We start from the raw sequence: 22,500 nt of genomic DNA on the forward strand, positions 1-22,500 counted from the left end.
TCGTTCAGGTGAGACCCAGACTCCCTAAGCAGTGGTTTTAGTTTCACTTCAGCCAGGAGCGAGATGGATACACTGGATATGCTTAGACCCCTCAATTTCAATCACAGAAAGAGTCTTCGTCCTGGTTTGTTAGTACATTACATTTGACCCAAGGAAGCGTGACCAAGAGCTTTGACTCCGCCTCCCTCCTCCATCTACTCACTCAGTGCAAACAGAGAGCGCCGACTCTGCTCTGTTTGCTCTCCATCCAAGGGGAGATTGCCCATATTTGTAAAAGAAATCTCAAAAACAACACGATTAAACTGATTTTGTGAGTGTCTTGTGGCTTAGGTGAGGCTTTGTCCACTGTTTACGACCTTGTGTCTTTAAGTCTTTGTGTCTTTGAATAATTCACCAATACTTAAAGTGGCATGTTATGTGCTTTTAACCATGCTGTATTGGTGTTCCCTCATCGATAGCTGATTGATCCATGCATATTCAAGTACCGTAATCTTGTAATCTTTGTTTTCACCTACCCCCTATCTACCCCCTCTTAAAACTGCAGTTTAAACAGGAATTCAGTGGACCTGGAGATGTTTTAGATCAATGTTGATCATTTTACCAGAGAAACATATTTTTAGTTCTCCATAATGAATCAAAGAACAGCAGTTAAACAAAAAATAATTTGATGATAAATAAATTGAACATTTTAGAATATGCTTTGAATAAATTGAGGATAACTTTGCACTTGTCTATGGCAGTAAAATGACAAAGATACTAATGTTAAACCATCAAAACATCTGCATTGTCTTAACGTAATATTAGAGCTATGATAAAAGCAGATGTTTAAAGTACATTTGGGCCAGCTCACCAGTCACCTCATATTACAAATGTATTGTTCTAATGCTCCTCCTCCTGGTTCCTACTGGAGAGAGGATCAAATCTGCTCCAATCTGAACAACAAAACCTGACTTCTGCTTAGTTCAGTGAGTAAAGAGTGTATCCACTGTGGTCCCATTACAGGAGTGTGGATGACTTCTCAAATGTTTTGCAGTTAAGCAGATTGAACTAAACAGCTTTCTGAGGGGATTTCAGGAACTTCAGAAGCAAAGATTAAATGTTACCTTTAGGCTTACTCCAAAAACAATATTGGTTATGAATCAAATGTTAAAAAATTGATTAATCAAGAAATCATCATTCAATTTCCCCCAGACTGTTATGTCACAAGTAGCAATTGTACAGTTTTCATACCTAATTGGAGATGTTTTCTAAATGTTTCAAAAGTTAGAAAACATGACATACTAATCCCAACATGACCAAAAGCATGTTTAAAAGACAATTAAAGCCACAAAAATGCATTATATCTTCTATTTTAAAGGTGCACTATGTACTTTCTCTTGTGAGCTTGTCGCCATGGAGATGTTAGGGCTTGGGCTGGATAGCTGTATTTTTCTGACTTTTTTCCCACGCTTTGAACCCAGCGGCCATTACAATGGTGCGTCTAATTGATAGATTTTCACTGGCTTAAGACCACTGGGGGGCACTCTAACAGGAAGCGCAAGCATTTGACACACTGTAGAAGAAGACGTTCGTGTTTTGTTATTACGTGTTTTATTACAACAGACTCATATTCACAGAGAGATGAGTCTAATGAGGAAGTGAATCTAGACGTGGCCAAAAGCAAAGACATGCCATGTAAGGCGGTCTGCAGTTTAGAACCTGCCACATTGAAATGAGACTTTCTTGTAAATATCTCATGTTACAACATAACACTCTCTCACTAAGGCACACATGGAGGTGTGTTCAGAACATGCTGGTGCTGTCTGCTCTCTGCTGACTCCACATTTTGATTATCCTGATAGAATTCAGCCTGTCCACCAAATTGTATCGTTTTGTTTTTTTCAAAACTGCAAAGACTTGCCCTGTGCTTCGAACTAAAAGAGGGTCTCAAAACTGTGATCTTCACCTAACAGGACAAGAAAAGTATTTGTAAATTGCACATTTGTTTGTGAAAAGGTAATGCCTGCTCCTCTCTGCTGTTGTCACATAAAATCGTCGTAATCCCAATAAAATTATAATGATAAAAGCTTAATAATCATAATCATAATAATGCCTTACACTTGCAATGCTCTTTACAGGCTTATCAAAGCGTCTCATAGAAATTATCATTGATACATCCAATGTGTTGTATTTATTCTAGTGTCATTGTGTTTGTGTGTGTTGAGGATGTTGTCATTGAACGTTAACATACCTAACTTTGTCTTTCTTTATGCATTATTTAACTCTGGCTTCAATGGAATGGTTGCTAGGCCATAACACATTACATAAATAGTACATAAGCAAATGTTAATGGCTGTAATAACAGTAAAAAACAAATTAGTCATCTCCTGTTTATTAATGGGGTCCTTTAGGCAGGTCTATCAAGATGTATTATGTTATGATACATTACATATAACTATTTGATCAGACATATCAGACAGTTTTAAATTAGGTATGCAATTATAAGTCAAACAAAACTAGCGACAATGACGGCTAAGTTACAAGTTGCTTTACCCAATATAATTATAATACATGTGGTGTTTTATTAGCTCTGGGCAATTTAACTGATTTAAATCATATGAACACATTTCTACAATTACAGTATGAAAATAATATAATTGGCACACAGCAGTTACTGTGCCTTTTACTCCATCTTCAGACCGCTTTCATGTTATTAGTGATGTGTGCGATTGACCAAAAATATATGATTGAATGTGTCATACAAACAGTGAATGGACTGTAAACCACTAAGTAAATTTCTTTAGAATAATCTTTAGGCAATATATCGCACTTGCACTTTTGCACTAAAGCCTATAGTTCTTTAGTGCTTTAATAGGTGGTGTCTTATCTATCCAATTTCAGATTCGCTGGCTCATTCATTCATTAAGATTATACAAATGTACATGCACAACAGCACAGCAGGAGAGAGCTTTGGTTTGGGAGAGACTGGACAGTTGAATCAGATTTTTTCAGTTTTCACTTATGAAGATGCTGTTTAGAACTCCTTGATAGTAGTAAATTATTATTAAAATGATTACTAACCTATGTAAAGGCCACATCTTTAGCCGATCAAGAAGTTCTTTGGTCGACTACAGCCCTACTCTAAAAACACACACTCGTACATCATTCGAGCCATTCAATCAACCTTGTTCTGTACAATATTTATCAATCTACAACAAAGCCGTTTTATGCCTTCTTTGCCTTTCACCTCTTTCCCATTTCACACTTCCTCTGGGCTTGGTTTATGAAGCATGACATTCCTTACCATAACACCAAGGACCTATAAAAATGGCAGCTAACCACAAACTACTCCTCTGGGACAAAACAGACGACGATCAGTGAAAAATCAACTCCATACTGCAGAAAATACAACACATCCTGAAAACCACGTCCTTCCTAACGCACATTTGGACATAGATAGATAGCAGATTCGTTACCAGGTTTGCTAAATGAGCTGTTAAAGAGAATTGGTTTACTTAAGCACTTGCACCTCCCTATAATTCTCACACTGTCAATTATGGGTGCTGCTGAAGAGGCACGCTGGAAACGTCTACTGGTTTAATGCTGTCGTAGCTGGCTGACATCCAAGATAAATGCTGTGCCTATTTGAGACTTTTCTAAACGTTCACCATCAGCAAATAACAAAAGTTGCAATTATTTTGGTATTATAATGTGCTCTACAAATGACTGACTAAATACATGTGTTCATGAGTTCTTTTTCTGTGTAAAAACTGTGAAATGCATCGATTCTTGTACTATTTTAGCAGACAAATATACAAATGCTAAAGATTGCGTGCTCTAAGTCAGCGTTTCCCAACCATTCGGGGACCCCAAGGGTATGCGAGTACTTACCAGGGTGTACTTAGAATAGTTTTATACTTAAAAAGAAAGTCAAACTGAATAATATTTGAATAAAACACATTTTTACATGCTTAAGAATGTTTTGGAGAATTTTGTACATCATTATCATTAGACCACGTTATAACCTGACATTGTTCCTTCATCAAAAACAAACATAATTGGCTTTGTATTTAGCTTAATTCATGCTTATTTTATTAATCCTCTTCCTCACAAAAACACAAATTTGATCTTTTATGGAGATTATCCATAGTCCATAAATCTCGCTCTGAGCATTTCTGCCTCGCGTTCATTACAACTGCTTAATTATATTAGCAAGTCAGGGGCAAACTAGTTTTTCTTAATCTCACCTTTGCAATTCCCTCAGCATTACCAGCATATGGAGTTCTAGCACCAATCCTGATTAGGGATTGCCTCGCAGATGTAAAGTAATGTACACATTCATGTATACGTCATTTTAGGTAGTCAAGAGCATGTTTAAAGGCCAACACAAATAATGCATAATATGTGCTCTTTAAAGCCAGTAAACGAGTAAAAATATATATATATATATATGCAATTTACGTAATTCCACGGCTGAGGATGTGATAAAAATGGTAGCAATATTTATTTCCCCGTCATATTGGTTGATCTTGATTCCATAAAAAGTTGCTTTCCATAAGCTATACATTTCTATAACAAATACAATACAGACTTTTGATCAGTGCCATTTAACACCAACACTGTCAAAATTGGGTGCACGGTGGCAAAGGCGGTTAGCGCTCTTGCCTCCTAAGAAGGAGATCATGGGTTTGATTCCCGGACCAGACCAACATCACATAATCTCTTTGGGTGGGGTCTGTTAGTACCTGATTTTGTCCTAATTGGACAATTAGCCAGGTTCTCTGGCTTCCTCCCACCGTCCAAAGACGGTGCATGTGTTAGGCAAAATTGGTGACTCTAAATTGGCCCCAGTGAATGAATGTGAGCGTGAAAGGCTGTCTGTAATGTCTATGTGTCTGCGTTGGCCTGTGACGAGTTGGCCACTGTACAGGGTGTACCCCGCCTAAGGCCCAAAGTCACTAGGATAGGCTCCAGTCACCCGCGACCCCGAAAGGGAACAAGAGGTAGAAAATGGATGGATAGATTGTCAAAATTGACTCTTTCTTGATTAAAATAAGATTTATTATACAGCTCTATTTAATTCCAAATGATCTTGCTTTATTGCTCATAATTTCATAGTTGCATCCTTCTAGATCAGTTATTAGTCCTACCCCTATACATCTGACCATACTTTTTCTGATTTTGACCCACTATTACAACAATGGCATTTTCTTCAAAGCTGGCTCTTCTCGGCTGCTCTTGTCCGCTTAACTACAGCCTCCCAGTGCAGTGTTCATTATAGCCTGCCTGTGTATTGTGGCCCGGGCTGTCTGCTGCCATGATAATAAAGGACCTCTGCTGTTTGTGTCTCCAGCTCAACCAAAACATGCATTAGTCCTGATACCGTAAAGACAGGCTGCATTCAGAGCTAAATGTGCAGCTTCAACTGAGGCTTCAAAGAGCTGCCTGCACAATCCTACAGTTATGTACGGAGACACTACACTGCTCTACGCTGGCTGGCTGGCTCATTTTAGGGGTAGAACAGAACACAACTGATATGTGCATCATTTGTTTGACGCGAAAAGAGCAAAAATATGACTTTATCCTTGTGTGGAAGTTTACTATTATTTAGATTGACTCAATATTCAGATGCTTCTATCTTTTAATATGTCTACCAAATAATTCATTAACACAACGATGAACATATACAGTACAGTATATCAATGAACATCTTGTATCCCACCGTTTTCAATTTACTTCTCTACTGGTCTGGATTAAAAAGGATAAATTGGTGTCAGCCGTGAAGTCTAGTTTAAAACGCCTGCTCACATTGCTCAGTAATGTCATGTCAGGCAGTTTCTCTTCACTGTCATACACTTAAGATGTGCTTCAGGGCTGGGTGAGAGTGCATGTTTAAAACTGATCCTATTTCATGTAAATACCAGGCCAGTACTGCTCATACTGACACCCGTATTGTATATCACTGCATTGTTACTACTGAGACTTAAATCGAGCTGTTCAGAATGCACTTTTTACTGCCATTCTCTTACTAACACTGTGTTATACTGTGGGCTATTGCATATACTGACTGAGACACAACAGTGCATTTAATGAAGTCATCTCTAATAGTCAATGATATGATGATGTCACTAAAGGTCAGTAAAAGTGAAGTAGTGAAGGCAACTATTCTGTTAGTGTCCTATTGCTGCTTTTTATCCCTTTCAACAAGTCAGAGAAGGACAATATTGTCAGCAAAATGGAGCTACAAAAACAATTAATATACTAATCGTGACAAGTTGAATGTAGAAAATAATCTTAATTGTTATCTGAACTATGCAGACTCTAAAAGGCATATGAAAAGACCCACTTTTATAACAATAATTAAATCAAAATGTCAAAAAAAGAAAAAAATATTTCTGATTTTATTCAATGATAATACTTTATTTACCATATTTTGCCTTTTCTTTGGTTAAAAAAATATTTTTACTGTCTCAATGTGTAATAGAAATCGAGTCGACTACGGTACGGAAAAAAAAAAATCACTGATGAGTTGACTACTAAAATAATCATCTGTTGCAGCCCTATTGATCTAAACATTAAAATATACAAATAATAAGAGGTGGAATATGATAAGAAAAGCTAAAAAAGCAGCAAAAACAATAGAAATAAGTAGATATTCTGCACTTTTATATAGTATATTTTACAGTCCATTAACTTTTTGTGTGATACTTTAACATCAACATGTACAAGCACGTTTTAGTTCAATTCTGAGTTATTGGAAAAAAAGATTCATATCATAAGAAACAAAAGAATTCATATGACATCACTGCAGTCTCCCTTCCACACAGTTGTTTCATTTTGCCGTTCTACTCCGCCTTAAACTCTCACACACGAGTTGTACATGAATGGTGCAACGTACTGATGCATAATACACACACACTACAGGCCGTACTTTAACCTACATGTTCTACAGAGCATCTCCTCTCTCTCCTCCTCTGTCTCAGATCTAGGTCAGTGGAAATGTGAGTGCACGTGAGCCAGTACACATGACATCACCAGGCGTCGCTCTTAAATAGCCGGGAGTAGCTGTAGCTGGCAGTGGTGATGAAGTCCAAGCGGTGCAGTGAGGAGATAGTGGTGTTACCTCAGGGTAGAGAGGTGTGTGTGTGTGTGTGTGTGTGTGTGTGAGCGTGTAAATGTGTGTGGAGGCGCACAGTGTGTGTCTTTAGCATGTTATTATGTGGGCCTATCATCCGCTGTGATTTAATGATTTCATGTTTCATCATACTCTTCGCTTCTCACAGAGATGACACCCACATGCAATGGTACTATCAAACCTGAGGTGTTGATACATTGAGTAGGAGTTGTATAGCTTCCTTGAATCCTGTTTAGTAAGTCCTCTCCCTCTGAGCCTCAGAAAAACACGATTTCTGAGATTTGTGATGTAAAATGTAGAGTGGTCCGAAAGTCTCCAGAGCATTTCTAGAGCAAATCGCATTCATTACAACTTGCATAAGCTTGCAGAGGCAAGCTAGCTTTTTTAAATTTCCCCATGGTAATACCCTCTACTGCCAGTAGATAGAGTGCTATCACAAAAAATAGATATTCATTCATTCATTTTCTACCGCTTGTTCCCATTTGGGGTCACGGGTGACTGGAGCCTATCCCAGTGACTTTGGGCCTAGATAAATAGATATATAATAGATACAGTAGATATATTATTTGTGAGCAAAGGTACAAGAGCATGTTTAAAGGCCAATAATACAATACACGTAATGCATAAGATATGTCCAGTTTATATTTATTATACACAATATACGTCTTATTTGTCTTTAGTTAATATGATTTCTGATTATTACACAAAATGTTTTTGACACTATGTGAAGTCCAACCGTGATCTTATTCATGTGACTATGATCAAACAGACACTTTTACCCACACACGCCGCCCACTTGTCAACTTAAGGCTCTGAGTGAGTGACCGATGAACTATTCATAGTGAAGTATGTATTCCCAGAAGATGCAGATTCAATTCATTTCAGTTTATTTTTGTAATGCCCAAAATCACAACAACAGTTGCCTCTGAGGGCGACAGTAAAAAACGGATTAAACAATGTCCGTGGTGGCGAGGGACGATGTTCCAGAGTCTCCTGTCCTTAGACCCTCCTTCTTGGCCAGGAAAAACTATAAAAACCTCCTTGGGCACAAGTAGAAACCTGGACAAGTTCCACAGTGAAGGAGAGATCTGACTCTCAAAGACGGACAGACGGACGTGAGAGAGAGAGACAGTGGAGCTGGACCCACTCAGATATATATATATTCACCACTTAAAGTTAATTTAAAGGTATTAAGTGTACATTAATTGTGATAGAAATTCACCGTTAAAAAAAATCATAGTTTTTAGGCATAATACCCAGCCCAACTGGTTGAGTGACTCAGCCGCAGGACACAAGGTCTTGCCCAAGTACAGTGTGGCAGCTTGGCCTGAGCTGGAGTCAAACAGCCATCTGTCTTGTTGGTGGGCTGACGCTGAGCCACTGCCACCTGGTTCCCAGTTAATCACAATAGTTGGATAGAGACAAATGTGCATGTCTAAAATTATATATATATATATTGTCCCAACCCAAACACTTTAAATAGCAGTGGTATTAGAAGGTGGACTGAAAGTGTATAAACAAGATGTTTGTCTTGTCTATTTTCAAAACCAGGCATCTAGAGTGTAGTGTTCCTTTAAGTGGCAGCCTGCCTGTTCGGAGTGTCTGCCCAGAGTCACATGAGGCTGTGGCAGAGGCACACCCAGGGCCAGCGCTAACCTCTGGGTGGAGCAGTCTGTGGAGAGGCCCAAAGCAGCTCCATATGTCAGGCACTGCCCCTCCTCTGGAGATTCTCACCAACACACATCTTGCATCTTTAATCAATCTTGCATTTGTCCCATATTTTATCACTTTTCTTTTTTTATTATTATTTTATAATAGAAAAAAACATTGGCTTGATTACATTTGTAGCCTGAACCTGGATGCTACTCTTGTGTCTTTGGGCAAGACTGTCCATTATTTTCTAGGCTACAGTATATGTAGCATCTTGTTTACAACTTGCCAAACCATCATGTGACTTTTTATGGGGGCTACAATTATGCATTTCCTTTTCAAAATATATATACATATAATAAAATATTCACCGAATATTCAACCAAAATGTGTAGTTTCCATCAATTATGTGCCTAAACCTAGACTTAACCCTGGATTAGATCATGACTAAACCAGGACTAGAACAGGACCAAACCAAGTCTACATCAAGATTAAACTGGGCTCACCAAAGGACACATTATGACACATTATGAGCTTTTAAGCATATTTAACATTAAATATACTTTATTGTGCTTCACTCAAGCTTGTTTCATTTACCCCGTTTACAATGTCGTCTTTCTCAGAATTGTGACGTCAAAGGTAAAAATCTACACGTCTGTTGGTTTGTGTTGTTTCTTCATCCAGAATCTTTGGCAGACTACGCATTTCTGACCACGTTCATTACAACTGCGTGCTTACATTAGCATGTTAGGGCACGTCCCATTGCTGCCAGTAGATGGCATGCTAACACCCAATCCTGATGAGAAAACGCCTGCTTTTCAATATATACATTATTTTAAGCTCTAAAACATAAAATACAATGCCTGTTCCTTACTGTATTGGTTCAACTCGAAGCCATGACACTGCAGTCAAGGTGTGGGTCAGAGAGACTGAGGGGGGAGGAGGGGAAGGCTGTACCTGCACTGTCAGCAACTCCCACATGCTCCAACCATCGCTCTCTGGGCCCTGTTCCCTTCAGCGCTGGACCCAAATGCTTAGTCACTGCATTCAAATCAATACCTGGCTAATACATTATCATAGCGCCTGATGTAACGTGTCTCAAATGTGAAAGAGTGATAAAAAAAACGCCACTTCATTTTTGTTCTCTCTTTCCTCCAGCCCAAGCTCATGGCCAAGGACTTGCTGGACCTGGTGGCATCACATTTCAACCTGAAGGAGAAGGAGTACTTTGGCATCGCCTATGTAGATGAGACGTAAGTGAGCAACCGATTACAAGACACGGTTTGTTATGGGCTTGTTGTGGGGCTGGGCAATATGGTGATGAAAATGGAAGCATGATCTGATTCCTGTGGCAGTCTGCTGTTTCGCATCATATCGTCTCTGTTTACTGAACCTTTGTGCACAAACACACACTCTTTTCCCAACCCGCTCCTCCTATTGGTCAGCCATAATAAAGGCTTCGAGTGAGTGACAGATGGATTTAACCAACGACAGTGAACAGGGAACTCACATAAGAAGTAGATGTTATTTCCTTCTTTAAAGTCAATGTAAAAGATACAATTAGATTCAGCTTTATTATCATTACACTTGTACTAGCACGGAGCAATGAAATGCAGTTTAGTATCTAACCAAAATTGCGATGAAGCAAGTACTAGATTCAACTGGACATAGAACAGATTTGCACTATGTCAAACTATGACATTTGGATAGTTACACATTTATTTAACCAGGTAAGAACCCATTGAGAGCGAGACCTCTTTTTCAAGGGTGACCTGGGCCAAAGGGGAAAATGACAGCACACTTACACAATTGAGAGACTTTAAGAACAAATAAAACCAGAGTTAACACTTAAAAGCACAGACATTTGTATAGGATTCTCTTTCTTTGTTTTTTTAAATTGCTCAAAAATGTTATTAAAAAGTAATGTTTACAGGTTAACTTTTGACAGTACCTAAGAAATACTTTCAAATAATAATTCAGTTCTGTTGTGCTCTTTTTGAACAGCAGTGAGAGAGTCTGTTCTCGTTCTTTAGCGTGCCAAATGCCACATTGCTACGAAAGAAAAACATAGCAGTAAGGACTCCACAGAAATAGGATGTTTATGTCCTGTTGATTTGTGAGGCCTCGGAAAGACAGTGCCAGAGAAAACACAAAGCCTGAATGAATAATAACCAGTATCATTTTGTTAAGACAACATTGCAGATTTTTCCCATAGACAGTTGCTCCTTTAACAATAAAAAACACTGGCCCAAAGTCATGTGAGCCACGAGGCCATTTTGATGCTAAGCTAACATGACAAAGAGGCATAAATAGACCAGTGTGGGATCAGCCAGTTCACTGCCTGCTCTGACCATGGCTCCATTTGACTCTCTCTGGTCAGCACAATACACCTCTCTACATTGGACTAGGTTAGCACTGTCAGTCCCAAATTACCTTATTGTTTTAATTTAGTTTCCTCCAAAAAGTGTGTTTTGTTTCATTCCCTCACTCTGCAGGAGAAAGAGCGTGCTTTGGCTACTCATGAATAGGCCCTACATTTAGTGCAAGCTGTTCTCATTTCTGTTCATTTGTATTCATCTAGACTTAACATGAAATACTCATTTGGTCGCAGTCTGGAGCTCAGTAAGTAATCCAGGTTTCCAAAGTGGCGTACAATTAAAGGGTGTTCATGTTATTAAATAAAAGCTGTTTAGCTCCAATACAGATATTTTCTCTTAAATTAAACCGCTGTGTGCTGTGTGTTTTATTCACGCAGTACCATGATCATTTCTGAACCTGTCATGAACACTTAAGGGCGCCGGAGTTTCAACCAGTGAAAGGAGGAAGCAGGATTTTATTACTTGTTCGGAGCGCTCACAAACTCTTATATCATCACTATGATGTCACTATTGTCACTATGTCACTAGTATTCACATGCAAACATTTTCAGGTGCATGCTCTGCTTTCGAACAGCTTTTCTTTCTTTCGTTTCATTCTTTTTTTTTTTCATAAATATGCCAAACATAGCACCAACAATAAAATAAAAATGTCTTTCTCATATTTCAAAAGGATCATGCTATAATAATTACATAACACGGAAGTATCAGTTATTGTTTGATTTGATTTCTGATGAGAAAGTAGACCAGTGTGGAAAAATGACATTTACAAGAAGAAATACCCAGCTTTAACATGTTTTCTACACGTATCATCTGAGAGAATGGAAATGCCATAATGCAGTCAAAACCTGCTGTGGTGTGTAGTTTGCTCTGAACCCGGCCACCGTCTTGTGTTTTGAAATGCAAAAGTGACATTCAAATGAGCTTTGTTGTGTGTGATGAGTTGGAAAACAAAGGCGGAGGCCAGTGCGCTGGACTGGAATGGCTCAGATCAGCTCATGCAAACCTGCATTTACATACAGGACACGTGGCCTGGCATTTGGTTCCTCTGTGGTGGAGTCATCTCATGAAGCTCAGATCAAAGACCTGATGTGTGGCATTTTCCTGCTTTGACACATTAGTAAGAAAGAGCAACTCCAGGCTCCATATCAAACTATTTAGAATCAATGTATACTTTTTTATTCTCTCTTTTATACCCGATCTTATACAAAGTCAGAATCTATGGAAAATGAGTCTGGTTATACTGTATGTCAGAGAAAAAAGCAAATGACTAAATATATAAATGAAGATTGGCTACAGCACATTCGTTCAGTCAAACTACAATGAATACATTGAATTATTTGACCATTTTCATCTCTCTCTGGTTTATTGGGATGTGTTGAAAGCAAGCAGATACATTCCAATCATAGGACAGACATAAGCGGACACTCGGACAGACATAAGCGGACACTCGGACAGACATAAGCGGACACTCGGACAGACATAAGCGGACACTCGGACAGACATAAGCGGACACTCGGACAGACATAAGTGGACAGTAGGACAGAGACATAAGTGGACAGTAGGACAGACATAAGTGGACACTAGGACAGACACAAGTGGACAGTAGGACAGACGTAAGTGGACATTAGGACAGACATAAGTGGACACTCGGACAGACATAAGCGGACACTCGGACAGACATAAGCGGACACTCGATATAAGTGGACAGTAGGACAGAGACATAAGTGGACAGTAGGACAGACATAAGGGGGCAGTAGGACAGAGACATAAGTGGACAGTAGGACAGAGACATAAGTGGACATTAGGACAGACATAAGGGGACAGTAGGACAGAGACATAAGTGGACACTAGGACAGACATAAGTGGACAGTAGGACAGAGACATAAGTGGACAGTAGGACAGAGACATAAGTGGACACTAGGACAGACATAAGTGGACAGTAGGACAGAGACATAAGTGGACAGTAGGACAGAGACATAAGTGGACATTAGGACAGAGACATAAGTGGACAGTAGGACAGAGACATAAGTGGACAGTAGGACAGACATAAGTGGACACTAGGACAGACACAAGTGGACACTCGGACAGACATAAGTGGACAGTAGGACAGAGACATAAGTGGACACTCGGACAGACATAAGCGGACACTCGGACAGACATAAGCGGACACTCGGACAGACATAAGTGGACAGTAGGACAGAGACATAAGTGGACAGTAGGACAGACATAAGTGGACAGTACGACAGAGACATAAGTGGACAGTAGGACAGACGTAAGTGGACATTAGGACAGACATAAGTGGACACTCGGACAGACATAAGCGGACACTCGGACAGACATAAGCGGACACTCGGACAGACATAAGCGGACACTCGGACAGACATAAGCGGACACTCGGACAGACATAAGCGGACACTCGGACAGACATAAGCGGACACTCGGACAGACATAAGTGGACAGTAGGACAGAGACATAAGTGGACAGTAGGACAGACATAAGTGGACACTAGGACAGACACAAGTGGACAGTAGGACAGACGTAAGTGGACATTAGGACAGACATAAGTGGACACTCGGACAGACATAAGCGGACACTCGGACAGACATAAGCGGACACTCGATATAAGTGGACAGTAGGACAGAGACATAAGTGGACAGTAGGACAGACATAAGGGGGCAGTAGGACAGAGACATAAGTGGACAGTAGGACAGAGACATAAGTGGACATTAGGACAGACATAAGGGGACAGTAGGACAGAGACATAAGTGGACACTAGGACAGACATAAGTGGACAGTAGGACAGAGACATAAGTGGACAGTAGGACAGAGACATAAGTGGACACTAGGACAGACATAAGTGGACAGTAGGACAGAGACATAAGTGGACAGTAGGACAGAGACATAAGTGGACATTAGGACAGAGACATAAGTGGACAGTAGGACAGAGACATAAGTGGACAGTAGGACAGACATAAGTGGACACTAGGACAGACACAAGTGGACACTCGGACAGACATAAGTGGACAGTAGGACAGAGACATAAGTGGACACTCGGACAGACATAAGCGGACACTCGGACAGACATAAGCGGACACTCGGACAGACATAAGTGGACAGTAGGACAGAGACATAAGTGGACAGTAGGACAGACATAAGTGGACAGTACGACAGAGACATAAGTGGACAGTAGGACAGACGTAAGTGGACATTAGGACAGACATAAGTGGACACTCGGACAGACATAAGCGGACACTCGGACAGACATAAGCGGACACTCGGACAGACATAAGCGGACACTCGGACAGACATAAGCGGACACTCGATATAAGTGGACAGTAGGACAGAGACATAAGTGGACAGTAGGACAGACATAAGGGGGCAGTAGGACAGAGACATAAGTGGACAGTAGGACAGAGACATAAGTGGACATTAGGACAGACATAAGGGGACAGTAGGACAGAGACATAAGTGGACACTAGGACAGACATAAGTGGACAGTAGGACAGAGACATAAGTGGACAGTAGGACAGAGACATAAGTGGACACTAGGACAGACATAAGTGGACAGTAGGACAGAGACATAAGTGGACAGTAGGACAGAGACATAAGTGGACATTAGGACAGAGATATAAGTGGACAGTAGGACAGAGACATAAGTGGACAGTAGGACAGACATAAGTGGACACTAGGACAGACACAAGTGGACACTCGGACAGACATAAGTGGACAGTAGGACAGAGACATAAGTGGACAGTAGGACAGACATAAGTGGACACTAGGACAGACATAAGTGGACAGTAGGACAGAGACATAAGTGGACAGTAGGACAGAGACATAAGTGGACAGTAGGACAGAGACATAAGTGGACACTAGGACAGACATAAGTGGACACTAGGACAGACATAAGTGGACAGTAGGACAGAGACATAAGTGGACACTAGGACAGACATAAGTGGACAGTAGGACAGAGACATAAGTGGACAGTAGGACAGAGACATAAGTGGACAGTAGGACAGAGACATAAGTGGACACTAGGACAGACATAAGTGGACAGTAGGACAGACATAAGTGGACACTCGGACAGACATAAGGGGACAGTAGGACAGAGACATAAGTGGACACTAGGACAGAGACATAAGTGGACACTAGGACAGAGACATAAGTGGACACTAGGACAGAGAGGACATAGATAATGTGGAACTGCTAAGGGGAGTCGCCATGGAGACGAGCTGTTGATGTAGAAAGAGGAGAAGAGCAGTAATAATGTTTGGTCTGTAGGATAAGGGCTGTTATGATGTAACACATGATCTCACATATGAAGACAGACACAGATGAGTTTAGAGACATTGGCTGTTTTTAGTCTGTGCGTTGAATCTAAATCAATCCAAATGTTTTCATGTCAAAATTTGAAGTTAATATTATTAATTCCCCACGGACCATTCTCCAATCTAATTCATGTTTTTTTTTCTGCAATAAAAAGTAAAAAACACAAAACAAATTCCCTTGGCAAAACGAATCCCATCCAAAAAGACTTTCGGTGAACACAATGGATTTTGAGAGACTAAAAGAAAAGTAAATAATCTTGTTGAACTCCTATAATTCTGAAGTACCAGATCTTTAAATCATGTTAGGAGGAAATAAGTATAAATCTGTCATACTTGTTCCTGGCTCTCGTCGGTAGAACAGAATCACTTCATTGTCTGTGGTACGTGTGATGCAGAAAGGCTTTGGCTCATGCTCAAACATCACAGTAAAAGCACACCGACTGTAATAAAACACATTTCAGAAGACTTTACATGTTCGTGTAAGTTCTTTGTCGACACAACAGCAGAAACGTACATGTTAGTTTTACCACTAGCACAGCTTCAGAACAGAGAAGTGGACCACCCTCACACAGCCAATCAGCTCTCATCCTGAAGTGTCAGACTGACGTACAGATAAGATAAACTTACATGGCTCTTTCATTAGGTCTGCGGTTCATCAAATGTTTTATAATTATAGGAAAACAGCTTGTAATGGTCTGATTTTGTCTCAAAGTTCTGCTTATTTAAAAAGGATAAAAAATACCAAAAAATACTAATAATTGATTAGAGAAAAGGTGGCTAATGTAGCTTTAATAGCAAATATAGAGCCCAAGCCCAGGACAAATCTCCTTTTGAGAACAATACAGTTTATTGGGTTGTATCTGCCGGTAATACAGTTTACAGTGTGGATTTTGTACACAATATGACTCATATGTAATCTGTGCTGTTTTGCCTGTGTTTCCTCAGGAGTCACTTCAGCTGGCTGCAGTTGGACCGCCGGGTTTTAGAACACGAGTTCCCAAAGAAGACTGGTCCCATTGTTTTATACTTCTGTGTCAGGTCAGTTTGTGTGATCCATTTTCATTTATGTTTGTTCTCTCCACATTGGATGAATCGTAGTATTATACATTTTTGCACATCAAAATCATAAGCTAATCACCAAAAGCACAACAAATTGAGGTTATATCAGCTCATATTTTGCTCTTTTTTCCAGCAATGTTATATATTGGCTACAAGATAATATCAAAAATTAGAATATTTAGTATATTGTCAATGATAAGAAAAATCTTCAAAAAGTTGATAACGAAAATAAAGAATATAAAATGACACAGCTTCACATTCCTTCTTTTTTGGTGCGACACTTGAAACCTCAGTATTCTATTTTGAGCACATTTCTGATACATATAATACAGTACTGAGATATTCATGTTCGTGAATATTTCCCACCTGTACTTTGACCAAATCTACATTTACTGTCTTTATTTCAACTACAAAGTGTTATTTTCTGCACTCAAATGTGAGCTCCGTCCGAACTCGTCAAATTAGAAACAGCAGCAGTCTCATTCAGTGACTCTGAACCGGACAGTTAAATCATCTTTCTGTGACAATAAAACACATGGTTCTATGATTACATTTGTTCAAACTAAATTGGAAGCTGGTAACTGGTAACAGGCGGTCTATCTTCACTCAAAGTCTTATACAACGGAAAGTCGTTATGCAAATCTCCTGACGATGGTGATGTTTTCTATTGGGCGATTGATTCTGCTCTGGCCGGTGACCTGAACATTTGAAGCAATAATAATAAATAATAATAAAGTGACATAAGTGAAATAGTACATATGGGATTAGTAGCTCTTTGACATTAACTACACAAAGAAGCCAAATATGTCAGGTTGTGTTCTGAGTGAAAGTCATTGTGAGCCATATTTAGGGGACAATAGAACTCCACAAAGCACAAGCTAAAGTATGATGTGTTCACGGAAGATGTATTTTGGAAAACAATATTAGGAAATTGTGTCAAACATTATGTATTAAAACAGGATTTGGGAATGTTTACTCAAAATAATATTAAGAAAATATAGATAAATAACGCCTTTCATCAGTTATGCAGTTATTGGATGGTAAAGCATGGATAATGTGGAATAATGAATAGATAATAAAGCTGCATCATGTTGGATATTATTGAGATGTTTGAATTAGGGTTGTCAAATGTTAATAAATTAATTTAAACAAGTGTTGATACTGAAAAAACATCACATAAACAGGACACAATTTGACTTTTCTGAACCGTTTTAAAAAGATCTTGAGCTTTTTCAGAACTAGCACAAGACGCAGTGACATAAAGAATGTTCTAATATTTTGTGTTGAAAATAGCAGAGCTTTTTTATTATGATTCTGGTATCGAAATTGGTATTGAGTTGAGCCGATTCCTTAGTGTCAAACAAACACTTTTCTTTAATGTTTGTATCGTGACAACAATTTGAATATACATTTTGCCGCAGTCATTTCAGTTACATTTCAACAAATATGTTCACGCCTGAATATATTCAAATCTGTTCTTTCATGGTTTTCAGATGCTCTTTGGCACTCGTTTTTGTTGCCATATCAATACTACTCTGTGCAGCAATAAATGATCATCAATAGACAAAATAGCGTTTTCAATATTTGCGATGTGGATAAATACATTGTTTATTATACCTGTGTTGAGAAAAGCAGCTGTTTTATTACTCGGGCTGTTGCCAGCTTAAGGAAATTATTCTTTTTTTATTTTGAAAGTTTGTCAATTGAAAACCACTCAGATACATGTGAGCGTTATCAGAGCCAGCTTTAAACACATGTATTCTTGTAATTTTGGTTAATGTTATAGGAGATTATGACAGACACCTGATGAAACTTGATATTTTTTCATTTTATCTACACTTTTTTTGAAGCTCAAATACAATTTTTATGTTAGGTCTTTTGTAATCGAGAATAAAACTAATAACTGACAAACTCTTATGGTATTTAGGTGTGATGTCAGTGAATAATAACTGAAAATCTAACGGTTCATGTTAGTCATTATATTACTTTAGACTTCTTTGCTCTTTACATTTGTACATTTCCGCTCTTCTTTGTGGAAGCGTTTTGCCCGGCCGCCCTCGGGCCCGGCCGCGTCCCCGAGTGTCGCGGCTCCGGTCGAGGGTTCAAAGCCAGTATTTACATAGACTAATAGGTGTTTGAGGAGGCGTAGGTGGTGGGGACGCGATCAGGCAAACTTTGACCCCATTCAGACGGGCCCTTTTCTTCTCCGTGCTCCTATCTCTCACCTCAATCTCTCCAAATGTCAGCACCCCTCACCCCTCCGTCACTCCACAACTCATATCTGAACCACACAGAGGAACAGAGCACAAAGGCCAAGTCGGAATATATCAAACTAAAACTAAATATCTGTGTGTGATTCTGTATAAAAAAACAGCTTAAAACATTATTAGTGGATTAGCAGTAACACTTTATATTACCTACATTTTTAATTAGCTGAATAAAGCATGGACAACCACTTAATTAATAATGAATAAATAGTTTGAACAAGAATGATGCAGGCTTAGTTATTACTTCATTCAATTCATTAAGTCGTTACTAAGCCTTAATCATGCTTAATAAACCACCAGAAATGTGCCAAATGTCTAGGTTGATGTTCAGTTATCACACACGTTAATCAATTGTAAAACTATCATTCTAAACAAAATATTATTTTTTTTACTTTTTGCAGCTTTTTTGACAGTTTTTTCAAATATTTATTACATTTCATATTGCAGTGTTTCTCATAATTAGACTTGAATGTTAATTATTGTCTACATTTGAAATTGAGGCAGTATTTTAGAACAGTATAGTTACTTTCATGACAATAACTGGTAAAGTGTAATTTGTTTTGCCATTGTGTCATCCAGGATTTAATAATGGCAAACGTAAACTGTCAAAGCAACAATTTAAATATGATCCTGTTTGTAGATGTTATATATTGCTCACCTGTGATTTGAATCTTTCTTAACAAAACAATACAAATCTCATTAAATGTATTCAACATCTTTGCCCGAGTCTGTCTGCGTACCTGTGACCCAGTGTGCAGCTTTCAAACGCTCGTGCAGCGCTGGCCACGTGGAACTGCTCTTTTTAATTAAATGTTCAGAGCGCATATTGACGATGCTTCTCTTCCCTCCGCAGCTCGATGGCTAACACGATTTAAGCGCGCTGTATTGATCCCGCACGATCGCACTCACTCAATACCCAAGCCCAATCATAGAGCCGTCGATAGGCATCATCTGCACGTGCTCAGTGGAACCGTGGACGGGCGAGCGTTCGGTCTGAAGGAGTTAATGTTGGTCAAAATGATGGATAAGAGAGAGAGATTCAGTATTTGTGACGTAGTACCATTTGGCATCAGGGGTGGGCGTCTCTCACAAGCGTGTCTGACGGTCACTACTGTCCTCCCTGCTGCGTGGACAGTGTGTGGGTCAGTCTGTGTCCACAGCTCTTGTCCACACTGGAGACAACACAACCACTCATTTTGTTGCTTGGACAAAATGCTTAAAATATGACAATCCTGTGCATTTTCAACTGGGATTCCCAGATCTCTCATTTCACAGCCTCGCTCAACAGAACTCAGGCCAACTGGAGTGTATACAGTACTATGCAATACTACATGCTTTAGTATACACTGTAGCATCTAGTATACACTGTAGTATTATATGCCATAGTACTTCATATTGTATGTGATGTTGAGGGTGGAGAGCACCTCACAATGAGGAGCTTCCCTTTGGCTCTAAATTTAGACTTATTATGTTAGCTGCACCAGAAGTGGGTTACTGTGCTCTCTCTCTCTCTCTCTCTCTCTCTCTCTCCCTCTCTCTCTCTCTCCCTCTCTCTCTCTGGTCTCCCTCTCTCTAGTCTCTCTCTCTCTGGTCTGCCCCTCTCTCTCTCTCCCTCTCTCTAGTCTCTCTCTCTCTGGTCTCTCTCTCACTCTGGTCTCCCTCTCTCTCTCCTCTGTCTAGTCTCTCTCTCTGGTCTCCCCTCTCTCTGGTCTCCCTTTCTCTCTCTCTGCTCTCCCTCTCTTTAGTCTCTCTCTCTCTGGTCTGCCCCTCTCTCTCTCTCTCCCTCTCTCTAGTCTCTCTCTCTCTGGTCTCTCTCTCACTCTGGTCTCCCTCTCTCTCTCCTCTGTCTAGTCTCTCTCTCTGGTCTCCCCTCTCTCTGGTCTCCCTTTCTCTCTCTCTGCTCTCCCTCTCTCTAGTCTCTCTCTCTCTGGTCTCTCTCTCACTCTGGTCTCCCTCTCTCTCTCCTCTGTCTAGTCTCTCTCTCTGGTCTGCCCCTCTCTCTGGTCTCCCTTTCTCTCTCTCTGCTCTCCCTCTCTTTAGTCTCTCTCTCTCTGGTCTCCCTCTCTCTAGTCTCTCTCTCTCTGGTCTGCCCCTCTCTCTCTGGTCTCCCTCTCTCCCTCTCTCTCTGGTCTCCCTCTCTCTCTCTGCTCTCCCTCTCTTTAGTCTCTCTCTCTCTGGTCTGCCCCTCTCTCTGGTCTCCCTCTCTCCCTCTCTCTCTGGTCTCCCTCTCTCTCTCCCTCTCTTTAGTCTCTCTCTCTCTGGTCTGCCCCTCTCTCTGGTCTCCCGCTCTCTCCTCTGTCTAGTCTCTCTCTCTCTGGTCTCTCTCTCACTCTGGTCTCCCTCTCTCTCTCCTCTGTCTAGTCTCTCACTCTGGTCTGCCCCTCTCTCTGGTCTCCCTTTCTCTCTCTCTGCTCTCCCTCTCTTTAGTCTCTCTCTCTCTGGTCTCTCTCTCACTCTGGTCTCCCTCTCGCTCTCCTCTGTCTAGTCTCTCTCTCTGGTCTCCCCTCTCTCTGGTCTCCCTTTCTCTCTCTCTGCTCTCCCTCTCTTTAGTCTCTCTCTCTCTGGTCTCTCTCTCACTCTGGTCTCCCTCTCGCTCTCCTCTGTCTAGTCTCTCTCTCTGGTCTCCCCTCTCTCTGGTCTCCCTTTCTCTCTCTCTGCTCTCCCTCTCTTTAGTCTCTCTCTCTCTGGTCTCTCTCTCACTCTGGTCTCCCTCTCGCTCTCCTCTGTCTAGTCTCTCTCTCTGGTCTCCCTTTCTCCCTCTCTCTCTGGTCTCCCTCTCTCTCTCTGCTCTCCCTCTCTTTAGTCTCTCTCTCTCTGGTCTGCCCCTCTCTCTGGTCTCCCTCTCTCCCTCTCTCTCTGGTCTCCCTCTCTCTCTCTGCTCTCCCTCTCTTTAGTCTCTCTCTCTCTGGTCTGCCCCTCTCTCTGGTCTCCCTCTCTCCCTCTCTCTCTGGTCTCCCTCTCTCTCTCCCTCTCTTTAGTCTCTCTCTCTCTGGTCTCTTCCTCTCTCTGGTCTCCCTCTCTCTCCCTCCCTCTCCCCCTCTTCTCTCTCTTCTCTCTCTACAGTAGTAGTACTAGTGTGTAGGTGCATGTGCTGATGATGCAGGAGCAGACATTGTGTGTGAAGTGCAGTTGGAGCAGATTTACCAGCGTCCTCGTGCTCCAGGAGAACGTGCACATCCTGTGGAAACCATCATGTCCGCTATGTTTGACACAGTGTGGATTGTTGTAGCCCTCCCCCCTGCTGCTCATTGTGGTTACTGCATGTGCACGCTGAATGCTTCTTGGTAAATTAATTTTGTTCTCCTTCTCTCTCAGGTTCTACATCGAGAGTATTTCATACCTGAAGGACAATGCCACCATCGAGCTGTTTTTCCTCAATGCCAAGAACATCATTTATAAGGTAGAAATGATTTTAGCTATAGCCATGCAGTTCTGAGGCCTCATTTATAAAGGATTGCATAGGAATTTGACCATAAGAAGCATAAGCCAGCCAAACTCCTCATTATAAAACACTCTTCTAGAACTGCGTACGTGAACCTATGTCACTGACATGAACCGACTCAGACAGAGAGGGGGGGAGGGGCAGCAGCAGCACGCCGTCACTTCAGAGGCTTTTTCACAATTAAAAATAAAATTACTCAATTTGACTTTTAAGATGACAAACTAATTGTATTTTGATAGCCTAGTTGTAAAAATATTTAGGCAGG

At 40.6% G+C, this 22,500-nt stretch overlaps 1 protein-coding gene across 10 annotated transcripts in view; it reads left to right on the forward strand.

Annotated features, from left to right (window-relative positions):
* The window catches only part of frmd4a (FERM domain containing 4A), a 166,745-nt gene that overhangs the window by 109,014 nt on the left and 35,231 nt on the right, over nucleotides 1-22,500 (forward strand). For all 10 annotated transcript variants that reach the window (XR_011924504.1, XM_072434670.1, XM_072434673.1 and 7 more), the window contains exons 2-5: nucleotides 1-8; nucleotides 9,923-10,017; nucleotides 16,413-16,505; nucleotides 22,109-22,193. The exon at nucleotides 1-8 is cut by the window's left edge and continues 58 nt beyond it. Coding sequence is in view for 9 of the 10 variants with exons in the window: in XM_072434670.1 (XP_072290771.1) it covers nucleotides 1-8; nucleotides 9,923-10,017; nucleotides 16,413-16,505; nucleotides 22,109-22,193 (281 nt within the window). In the remaining variant the exon portion in view is untranslated. The remainder of the gene's footprint in view (nucleotides 9-9,922; nucleotides 10,018-16,412; nucleotides 16,506-22,108; nucleotides 22,194-22,500) is intronic.

The sequence above is a fragment of the Eucyclogobius newberryi genome, unplaced genomic scaffold (genome assembly GCF_026437365.1).
Source record: "Eucyclogobius newberryi isolate DKJ021-1_F unplaced genomic scaffold, fEucNew1.0.hap1 SCAF_7, whole genome shotgun sequence".
Classification (NCBI taxonomy): domain Eukaryota; kingdom Metazoa; phylum Chordata; class Actinopteri; order Gobiiformes; family Gobiidae; genus Eucyclogobius; species Eucyclogobius newberryi.